Source organism: Lottia gigantea (genome assembly GCF_000327385.1).
Source record: "Lottia gigantea unplaced genomic scaffold LOTGIsca_60, whole genome shotgun sequence".
Classification (NCBI taxonomy): Eukaryota; Metazoa; Mollusca; class Gastropoda; family Lottiidae; genus Lottia; species Lottia gigantea.
The window spans coordinates 1614797-1626205 of record NW_008710050.1 but is presented as its reverse complement, the minus strand read 5'-3'; the positions used below and the strand labels follow the sequence as shown (position 1 = coordinate 1626205).

The following is an 11409-nucleotide window of genomic DNA, read 5'->3' as shown; positions in this document are numbered from 1 at the left end:
AAGATAAGCCCCATTTCTAATAAAGCTATCCTGATGAGGATTATTTATCAAGAACTCGTGTTGGCAACATTGAATGAGCTCTAGCTAATTGGATATGAGTTGAGAGTCTTTCTCAAATTGTAGAATATTCATTTTGACAATGTCTCACCCCTGTTCAGGAAGTTGGCCCACTTTGATTAAACACGATATTGGAAAGTTCAAAACTTGCTGTGCTAATGAGGATAAAGACAGCATGAGAGCTCAAGTAAAACAAATAAATAAAATCATACATGTCTATGATTGGTATCTGAATCACTGCTGTCAGAACTTGACGTTGATTTTATTTTCTTCTTCTTCTCTTTTTTATGTTTCTTTTCCTGAAAGTGGAGAGAGAATTATTCACCATTCCTAATGCACTAGCAGACTTTTCTGTATTTTAAACTGATATTATTTATGGATAATCTTATCATCCTGTCACAAATTGCCCTTAAGAAATTTCTGAACTGTACAGATGGATGTAAGGGTTATTCCTCAACTCGTCAGCTATCAGTTATTAGAATCCAAAAGTCCAAAAAAACTTAATAAATTTTGAGAGCATTATAAATATGTGAGGCATGCTAACTCTCTTTGAACACCCAATGATATAACAAACACAAGTATATATATCAGGGGTAATTATCCCAAGGGGTAATTTTAAAATATTTGGGGGTAATGAGGCTCTTTGTAGTTTAGCATAAATTTTTGGAGAATAATAATTTTAGATGTTTTATTCTGTAGGGAGAAAGAGTGTAATAGTAAGGAATTATAGGGGGAAAGAGTGTAATAGTAAGGATTTATAGGGGGAAAGAGTGTAATAGTAAGGATTTATAGGGGGAAAGAGTGTAATAGTAAGGATTTATAGTGTAATAGTAAGGATTTATAGGGGGAAAGAGTGTAATAGTGAGGATTTATAGTGTAATAGTAAGGATTTATAGGGGGAAAGAGTGTAATAGTAAGGATTTATAGTGTAATAGTAAGGATTTATAGGGGGAAAGAGTGTAATAGTAAGGATTTATAGGGGGAAAGAGTGTAATAGTAAGGATTTATAGGAGGAAAGAGTGTAATAGTAAGGATTTATAGGGGGAGGGAGGTAATAGTAAGGATTTATAGGGGAAGGGGGTAATAGTAAGGATTTATAGGGGGAAAGAGTGTAATAGTGAGGATTTATAGGGGGAAAGAGTGTAATAGTAAGGATTTATAGGGGGAAAGCGTGTAATAGTAAGGATTTATAGTGTAATAGTAAGGATTTATAGGGGGAAAGAGTGTAATAGTGAGGATTTATAGGGGGAAAGAGTGTAATAGTAAGGATTTATAGGGGGAAAGAGTGTAATAGTAAGGATTTTAGGTGGAAAGTTCAAGAAAATGCAATCAATAAAGGACTACAATTCCGGCAAACTAGTCACTTTTTCATACAATTACTTTACCTTTTTCTTCTTTTTAACTGTTGAAGATTTTTCTGGTATTTTTTCAGGAATAATTTTATTTTCATCGAATTCTGGCACCAATTCATAACTTTTATTTCCCTTGACAACATAACAATCTTGAGCAAAATGACCTGAAAATCATCACAAATATTTATCATGTTTCACAATTCCATCTCATAACTATAGATAGCCTTGATTTTTACCATTCTAATGGTCTGTCAGATACAGTGACTGCTCCAGCCCAAGACTCAGTGTACAAATAAAGGACAGAAAGGTGGCTAGATGATGAGTTTATTATAGCTTGACATTGTGAAGATGATTGAGCAATCAATGTCAAAATAATTCTAATTAATGTCTTTGTGAATTAAGTTTATGAGTCTATGAGATTGAAAAAGAATTATAGACTAACCGTGTCCCCCACAACGTCTACAAGTTGTATTTAATACAGCACCAAGTTCTATTTTTTCTCTTTCCCTTTTATTAAACTGTCTTCTCTTCTTTTCATCTAAACTAAGAGTTAAAATAAAAAAAAAATGTCATTTGCTGGGTATAGCCAACTATGCCACAATACGATATGTATCATGAATTATGATATGGGTTAATATAAAAATGTATAACTTTAATTTAAAACTTTCAGTGATTATTTACCACTGTATATTTTCAGATAATAACAGAATATTATAACTATCAAATTATTATTGACAGGTTATGTGTGAAAACACGTTCGTCTTGAATTCCTGTTATCATCAGGTATCGATACACGACCACGTGATACGATACACTTATAGTGACATGTTGTATCGTGATGTATCGATTCAGACTAACAGGACCCACGCTATACAAATCACTGTATTACAACACTAAAATCATCAAACAAGATGTATTCATCATCTATTAACAACTGATATTTTGAAAAACAGAAGTTCAAAAACACAAGATCTCACCTCAATTCGACATTATTTGGATCCAAATCATTTCCTGTAGTTTGACTGACCATCTTCATAGACAGACTGATTTTATTGTCCTGTAAAGAGGAGAGGAGTTAAAAACAAATTAAAATTGTAAAATTCGGCAAAACATAAACATTTATACAGTGTAATTACTATAATTCTACCCAAAATAAGATTTGTTTATAAGATTTGAACGACATTAAGAAGCGGAGTGTACATATAACAGAAAACACAAGAAATATATTGTGGTGTAACACACTTCTTTAATATCAAAGTACACAATTTACACGTATTATCAGACGAAATGAAGAAAGAGGGAGCTTTTATGTCTAATATAGCCGCCTCAGTTAAAGTCTAACTACAGCCCTTTTGAACATTCATCAAATTAACCTTTTGACCTAACCTGATAAACAGTGCCTCACAAAATGCCAGCGCTGGAGAGGGTAGAAATTTGATTGGTTAAAGCAGACGTCGTCAGGTTAGGTCAAAAGGTTACATCGACGAATGTTGTTAGACCTTAACTGAAATGGCTATCTTAAAAATAAATGTTAATGAAAAACAGAGCGAAAGTTTGGTCTAATTTTAAATAGACTCAACGTGCACATGCTTCTAACCAATGAGAATTGGAAGAATATAATAACCAATCTATGATGATTAATTATATCTACCTCAGTTGAAATAACTTTACAATACACTCTTTCTCCTACTGACAACATTTCAGACGGGTCTTCAATTTTAGATTTAGACATCTGTGACTTGTGAACTAAACCTACAAAAAGATCCAACTCAGTCATGCAAATTGTTTTATTTTTCTACGTTACCACAATCAAAATTAAGAATGAAGACTGAACACTTAGCTTTCAATACTTGCTTACTTATTCATTTAATAACACAGGCTTTGTAAGCACATAGTACATGGTTTAGACAAAAGAATTTAGATACTGAGTATGGTTGTGGAGGCCACAAGCCAGTTCCAAGGACATGATTTCTTTTGAGACGATACCTTTAATCTTAGACAAGTTGATGTGGCTGTATTTGCAGGACTAATATTTATGATGAGCCAGATGTTTTGGACAACAAGTCATGTAACACATTGATGAATAACAATTGTATACTTTACCTTGTTTAAAATGACCAGGTATTTTAACAAAAACACCATACTTCTGAACACTTGAAACCTGAAAATTGGTAAAGGGATTGTGAAGAGGTTTTCCAAATTTTTTAAGTGTATCAGGGACACTGAGAGAATCAATTTGCACCATTCCAATTTTCAATCGGACATCTGTGGCTCATACAATTTCACTAAATATAAGTTTTTAATAATTTAAGGACGTCATGAATCACAAAATATTTTGCAGTGTCCTCATCAAACATAAAAATTTGAGAAAAACTCTTTACAACCCCTTTATGTCATTCAACCTATAGGACATAGGATTATCTGAAGAGTTAAGTAAGGGTCACCAATAAGATTAGCTCAACTTTGAAAGCATGAGCTATGTAATCAGAAATCTTTTTCACTTAGTAGTAAATCATTTAGTGAGTAAAGAGCTATTGTCTTTTTGAAGTTTTTTTTTTTAACCACAAAGCTTCATTGACCAAAATTATTGAATAAACTTAGTGATTTTACAGAAGCATTATTGCCTTCCTAATAATACACCCCCAAAACACTACCGGCACTTTATTCAGATTAGAATTGTAATGAAACTAATATGAATTTACCTCTCCATTAAAAATGGAATGAAGATCAGGGGGCTCTTCATCATCTCGCCTAGGTTTCTTTCGTCTCTGATCTCCATCCTCGTCATAATCACGTTTCGACATCTTTACTTAATTAGGCCTACCATATAATTACAAACTTTTTATAAATCGTTAATCCAACTATTCCATGTTTACAATGGATGACTTTATCAATCTTCGGCATTAAAGAGTTCTAAAATAAGAGACCATTTTCGACTCCAACGTTAAAGAACTGCAAAGGGGAGTAATTTTCATAAAATAGAGTTCTCTCCCTTTGATCACTCTGATATTCGTCCTTGACTTTTCATGAATCACCAGCCTTGACATTGATGAAAGGACTACAAATCGAAACTAACTCGGAATATCTATATGTTTGATGTGAAATTCCCAAGAAAAAGAACATGTCAGGGTACTATGCTCGCCGTAGTAACCTTATTGAGGGCATTGGAAATGAGGTTTTATACAGTGTGGCAGCGTTTTTAGGGATTTTGATTCCCATTGTGTATTATATTTGGAAGAAGCAAAACGAAGGAGTTGCCCCCATCCACCCTGACAGCGCTATTAATGTAGCTGCAACACGAGAACATTTAAGACGGACTGCAGATGCAAACGTAGATAGCAGTAGTAATGGAGTACCTTCTGCCCCTAGAGCTCGGAGAGACATTAACAACCAATTTACTTGTCCTATTTGTTTAGGGGATGCTGTTTTTGCGTGTGAGACAAATTGTGGTCATGTTTATTGCGGGATGTGTATTAATGCATATTGGGAACATGGGAACTGGATTGGAGGTATTCGGTGCCCTGTTTGTCGACAGCAAGTTAGCATCATTCTCTTTAATTTCACAGACGAGGAAAATGAAACGAACTCTCAGTTGAAGGAAGAAGTTAGAAGAACAATTGGACGATTTAATGCACGATTTTCTGGTGAACCCCGTCCATTCATGGATTATGTCCATGATTTGCCTACGCTTTTGCGTCACGTTTTTAACGACTTTTTCACGGTGAATGGTTTATTGATGATGTTCCGGTTTAGGATTGTGATGTGTTGTATTGCTGCCTTTCTCTATTTCATTTCACCATTCGACATTATTCCAGAATCCATGTTTGGAATTTTAGGATTTATAGACGATATTTTTATTATTTTATTGTTGGCTATTTATGTCAGTCTGATCTATCGTCAAGTCATACAGAATCGTGCTATGAATGCTGGGAGAACGCCCCCTATGCATTGAAAGTGAGATAACTTCATAATGTTGATTATTGTCTCGTTAAAAATAATGGACACCGAGAAAACTCTTACACATACACTTGTGCTCAGTTGTGTAAATGCAGCTATTTGACTGGCTTGTATGCTAGCAAATACAGCCAATCAGAGCTCTTGTTAGAAAGACTGTAATTAATAGATCTGCATGTGTGACTATTTCTGCTATCGAAGAAAGATGGCATTTCTTTAACTTGTGTTTTTTTTAACAGGGTTTTGTGGGTTATTTGAGTTTAATTTCAGAAGGAATTGAGTGTATTATGAGATGTTTTCTAGTGGTATACAAAACTTTTACACCTTTAGCTTTTTGAAACCATATTTATGTTCATTAACGTCAGGGTGTATCTTTAAATATTTTTCTAATTTGCCACCATTGTGTAATAAATGATAGCCCAGAAATATTGAAACACATTATCTTATCAATACCCAATTTTGATTGAGGTTTTTTTTCTTAAAAATTTAACTTAAACCTTTGAACATTGGGTGTGAATAAAATAAAGTGTTGATATACCCCTATACTTGAAGTGTTCAGTAGGGAAAGTATGCCAATTTGAGGGTTGATTTAAGTCTTGAATATATGTTAATAGTCTTCAGAAGTTCTAGAAATGTATGAAAATCTAAAAATGTCTCAAACTAGGCATATCTTTTCCGTTTTCTCTAGATGTCTTTCTTGCAGAAAAGTAGGACGTAGAACTCCATTCATTCCATTTCATTTCTAGATGTCTTTCTATATATGGTAGTGTCTCAAGAAAAGATGACACATGGATTTAAAGGCTCAAATTTCGATGGTGAGCTGTGAACATTTTTACTGATTAGCTTAGCTAAAAAAATTTCCAAAGTTTCTGAGACTAAGGTATGATTGGTCAATAAAATGGCACACCTGTCCCTTAACATAATTTTAATGTTCCAGTAGTCTCAATTGTCAATCACTGAAATCAATTTTTAAGTCTTGTAACAGTCTATATACCCTGATAGACTACAGACTTGTGTAAAATAAGCAAACGTCTAGTTTTGTTATTTATTTATTTCCATTTTATTTTTTGTTTTCAGTAAGATTTATAATACTGTAAATGAATATCAAGGCACAAGTTTTATTACAAAATAAATATCTCTTAAACTAAAATTCTATGAAAACCCTCACATTTGAATTTTATTATGAAAAAAATAAATCGAATTGAACAAAAATTTGTGTGCGGGTAAAAAATCCAAAATATGATCACAACTAGTTCAGTTTTTAAATTAAGCTATACTCTATTAATATATAGACACAGCTTTATGGAACAACAATCACTGGTTAAAGTTTTATGCAACGTTTTGACGTGTTTCCCCCATTGCATAAAACTTTAACCAGTGATTGTTGTTCTATAAAGCTGTGTCTATATATCGTACTCACAATTGCTAAATGCCATTCAAAGATTATACTCTATTAATATTTATATTATTTATCTTGTAAAGAGAGTGGACTGCTTGTATTTTTGTTTTAAGTCATCCTTGGATCAACCTAATTAAAATAAGATTACAATTTCATTTTGTTATTATTTTTTTTTGCCAGTCTCCATTGTAATCTAACAAGATTTATACCAAGGTTGTGTACTGGTGATGTTTCATGTTATTTAAAGCAAACAAATCATGTGCCATTCTACAGTCAATCAAAATCACTTTTACAAGCGAGATGCAGTAGTCATGTCGCTCTACTTTGAGTTTCCATTCCCCATTCATAGTTAATATTCAGACACGAATTCTGCATGACTCGCTATGATTGGTTGAAATAACTGTCAACAGTGTACGCTACCTTGGTATAAATCTTTTTAGATTACAGACTGTACGGTACTTCGGAAATGAGATGAAATGTTTCTCAATTGTTTTCAAAAGACAAACATGTTTTCATGAGATTTCTGCATAAAATGTAAAACAATGACTATCAAAAACAGTGAATGCATACAAAAAAATTAAAATTAAGGACTATGTCAAGATTTTGTCATTTGAGCAAATTATTCTCAAGGTTTCTTGATATATTATTGAGAAAGATGTTGATAATGAACAAAACTTTTACAATGAGTTTCATGATACACTTATAAAATATATTAGATGAGCTGAATCACAACCCAAAATAATAACAACCCATGACGATCTTAGACCTTTAAACCCTGATTAATTATGGATTGAAAAATGGTTAAAAATGAAAAGTAAAATTGACAGATAAGCAAATGATATCTAGTTTTGTATTTTCTTATTCTCGAAGTTAATGAAATTTTTGCATCAATCTAGATACAGCCTTAAATACAAAACAAACCTTTATTATGTGATGATCTGGTGTGATGTGAGTCAAGGGTTGTTAATTCGACTTTATTTGCTAGTTAAGTTCAAACGATGATCCAAAATGTTTGACAATATTGTTGGTTTTAAGGACATTTTTCTCTGAATATTCAAATGAACAGATTTTTGTAAATTTTCATAATTACAACAGAATATGGTTATTTTTCAACTGAAATTTTCTCAGCACAAACCCTGAACATTTTCTGATTATTCAAATAGGCGTGCACCTTTTTGTAAATTTTTCACAAGTACATTCTTAATTGAATCTTTACAGCACCAGTCTTGAATATGTTAAACTAAAATAAAGATACAGGATACACGATTACAGACAAACAACACAATTGCACAACAGCCCGATATCATAATGAATTTGTTCGGCGACGTTTTAATCGAGGAGGCGTAGAAATAGTCGCAGATGCATTAGAATTACTGTCCGTAAACAAATCTGAATTCTTAAAATTGAATGTTATATCTTCGTCCACCATTAACGAATTTTCACTAAGGCTTTCAGAGTCTGAGAATTCACCAGACGTCGTTTCTAAGGGTGTTGCTAGGGACTCATCTGAAATATCCTGCGTAACTTGTGTGTAGAATAAAATATAGGCTTGTGATTTCTGTACGTCTTGTAGTGTGGTGAACTCCACTTTAGAATCATTACAATCTAACCAGGAATCTGAAAAAATATAAATGAGTTGATTTAATACAAGGTTTTTGATTTGATATATTTACCAGACATATTTTATCCATATAAATCTGAAAGAATAACAAGTGGTTGCCTAGCAAGATGTATAAATAACTTTATAAACTTCGTTAATAATTTTCAGTATATCAAGGGAAGTCATTACTCTGTGTCAAATCATATCAAAATATTATAAAATTCAGTAGTTAAAAGATGATAAACATACTGGAAATCGTCCTAGGGTGCATACAAACAAACTTTGTCAACCCCAGACAAGCATGCTCTCCCCTTGTAACCTTTCGTTGTAACTGTAAATTAAGAATGTAAACTCTACCTGCTTCATTACTCCAACAATATGAGGTATAGTGGCCTGATCCGAAGCCCCAACCATGATGAACTACGACCCCTGCCAGTCGGTAGGTACATGAAGTCCAGCCGACCGAGTCTGAACAATATGGTGACATGTCTAAATCTTCATCAAATCTAACATGTGCTGCTATTTTCTCTCTATGATAACGCCCTGACCATCTGAAGTATTTGAAATAATTACTATTAAATAAAAGAGATTTACTTTAGTTCTCAACCAAGAATATTTGTTAATAGTTACTATAACAATGGCAAAACTTTTGATATTCACAGTGTATTAGGCTATATTTACATTAGCTTTTATTTTTTTCATTAGACTAATACAAATTCGTGTGGTATTTATATCACAATAAACGCTGTTGCCTCATCACCAACCAAAAAATGAAGTGTTACCCTATGGCAGTTATGGTGGTATATATGAACAACGGTTGGGTAACAGTTTATTGCTTAAATATGTCATAACAGAAAAACAATTGGTGTATTTATGTGGTCAAAGATATTGATAACAGTTGATATTGGCATGTTTTAGAAGAAAAAACCAAGGTAATTGATATTCTTAACTGGTCTTAAAAGGTTACCTTTCTATCTGAAAAATCATAGGTATGAATAGCTTGTAAAGATACTGATTCCCAGGCGATCCTTCAAAAGCACAGGCTGTGGCATGAGAATATAGTAATGAAATAATTTGAAGAAGTAACTGACCTGAATCGTTTTAAATGGAGTCGAAGGACTGGAGGTAGTTTATTGATTAGTAATTGTTTACATGCTTCACACAGAATGGACGGTTTACTTTTACTTTCTTTTCTTGCTTCTGAAAACATAACAAACAGAAAATATACCCTTGACTTCATTTCCCATGTAGGAGCAAGTCTGATCCCAACTGATGTTCATATTTATACTTCAATGAAACATTATGTTTGCTTTCTTATAAACAGGCAATTCCTTTAATACCAACTATGTTAGTTCCATACACAAGTAAAGCAAAACACATGGTCAAGATATAGAGTGATGTAAGGGCTATGTTGTGGAAAGCTTTTGAGATACAAAGGTCAGTTTTAAATGAGAATCCATTTAACAAGGCCAGAAAGTCTCAAAAATGACCCCTCTAAAACAAGTAGTATATACTCACTATTACAATTTTCACAAGAGTAAATAGCACCCTCCAACATTTCAATCTCGGTAAACTTTGATAACATCTCAGTCACATGACAGGAAGTATCCGAGATATTACTATTAGATGATGTGATTTGATAACGATCGGGAAATTCTAGTGATAAATCTAAGAATGGTTCGTATGTTGAGGATTGATGGTCACATTTCATACAAGTTACCTACAAATAACAAACATAATTTCTGAATGGCAAGAAACAGAGTCAGAATCCTTGTTAATATTCTACAGCAGTGGGATAAAGCTCTGATCTCAGTGATTCATTGGAGAACATCTTCAATAATTGGAACAGCTTTGTCTGTTTGGTTTGGCTGTTCCAGTAATTGTAAATTCAGTTAATAATTAAGAAACTTACACTGCTAACTAGTTGACCTTGAAAGATATCAGTTAATATGTTGCTATGGTGATTAGTTTCAGGAAGTTCCGGTACCTCATCTTCTAATTTATCTAATAATTCACTGTAATATAACAATTCAATAAATAATGATGAAAAAAACATAACATTCAAATTATTGACAAAATCAATAAATGAATAGAGTTTTACGTCCTACTGTTCTGCACCATGTGAGTTAATGAAGACAGAAAAACCCCCGCAGGGTACAATGAGGGTAATTTTGCCAAGACAGCGCCATTAGCCTGCTCTTTTTAGATTTCTAACTGACGGGGCCTCAGTTTATTGTCACATACGAACGACTAGACGCTTTTTCCTTGTCAGCCCCTGTTACCTGCATAACTGATAGGAGGAAACCGGGTTGAAAAATTCCGAAGGAATTATCGCGACTTATGCTTGGTTTGAACCCTGGACCTTCTGAACGAGCAGGTGTCTAACTCACTGAGTCACCAAAAAACAAGATATCTTTCATCTTACCATAAAAATTCTTGAGCATCATGTTGAGAATAACCTTTAAACATGGGAATTCTGTTCCATACTGTATGTAGAAAACCATGGGGACTAACTTGACTCCATTTACCAGACCATAAAACACGTAATAAACCATGTAATTCATGCCATAGAGATCTGTAATTTATCATACCTTAATCTTTACTTGAGGTTTTAATCATTATAATATTTATCATTAAGTCTTATTACAATTAAAAACTATCATGATGGGAGGTTGTTACACGAACAAAAGGTTCATCAGTGTCTAATGCTTCTCTTAATACATCTTTTGTTGAGGGGGCAAAATTTGATTGGCTGGCAGTGTCATTAAATTGACAAATGTTCAAGAAAGCCCTAACATAAATGGTTATATTAAAAATAAAAGCTAATAAAAAACGGAACGAAAGTTTGGTATAAGGTTTTATAAGAGAAACTCTCTTATAGAAGCACTGGCCTAGGTCACAAGTAGGGACTGTGAATTACAGCATTGGAATATAATATGTACATCAATTTGATAGAAAATTACCTACTTCTGAAGAGATTTACAAGATAAACAAATAATTCAGACGGTCTAAATCTAATTAAAATGACTAGAGCCACACGTGGCACA

At 33.1% G+C, this 11409-nt stretch overlaps 3 protein-coding genes across 3 annotated transcripts in view; 1 reads left to right on the top strand and 2 right to left on the bottom strand.

Annotated features, from left to right (window-relative positions):
• LOTGIDRAFT_128093 (hypothetical protein) overlaps window positions 1-4213 on the bottom strand; it is a gene marked incomplete at both ends in the record, with an annotated part of 6805 nt that extends 2592 nt beyond the window's left edge. Inside the window, 6 exons of the mRNA XM_009064159.1 lie at window positions 1443-1573; window positions 1852-1952; window positions 2387-2466; window positions 3061-3161; window positions 3513-3570; window positions 4112-4213. Coding sequence (XP_009062407.1) covers window positions 1443-1573; window positions 1852-1952; window positions 2387-2466; window positions 3061-3161; window positions 3513-3570; window positions 4112-4213 — 573 coding nt within the window. The remainder of the gene's footprint in view (window positions 1-1442; window positions 1574-1851; window positions 1953-2386; window positions 2467-3060; window positions 3162-3512; window positions 3571-4111) is intronic.
• A 317-nt stretch (window positions 4214-4530) lies between these two features.
• On the top strand, window positions 4531-5361 carry LOTGIDRAFT_128006 (hypothetical protein; the record flags this gene model as incomplete). The annotated part of the gene is made up of 1 exon (XM_009064158.1): window positions 4531-5361. One exon carries the CDS (start codon window positions 4531-4533, stop codon window positions 5359-5361), a length of 831 nt encoding a protein of 276 aa, XP_009062406.1.
• Window positions 5362-8065: 2704 nt separating this feature from the next.
• The window catches only part of LOTGIDRAFT_166748 (hypothetical protein), a gene marked incomplete at both ends in the record, with an annotated part of 9314 nt that continues 5970 nt past the window's right edge, over window positions 8066-11409 (bottom strand). Inside the window, 6 exons of the mRNA XM_009064157.1 lie at window positions 8066-8379; window positions 8720-8913; window positions 9454-9562; window positions 9881-10082; window positions 10275-10377; window positions 10788-10937. Of these exons, the coding sequence (XP_009062405.1) occupies window positions 8066-8379; window positions 8720-8913; window positions 9454-9562; window positions 9881-10082; window positions 10275-10377; window positions 10788-10937 (1072 nt within the window). The remainder of the gene's footprint in view (window positions 8380-8719; window positions 8914-9453; window positions 9563-9880; window positions 10083-10274; window positions 10378-10787; window positions 10938-11409) is intronic.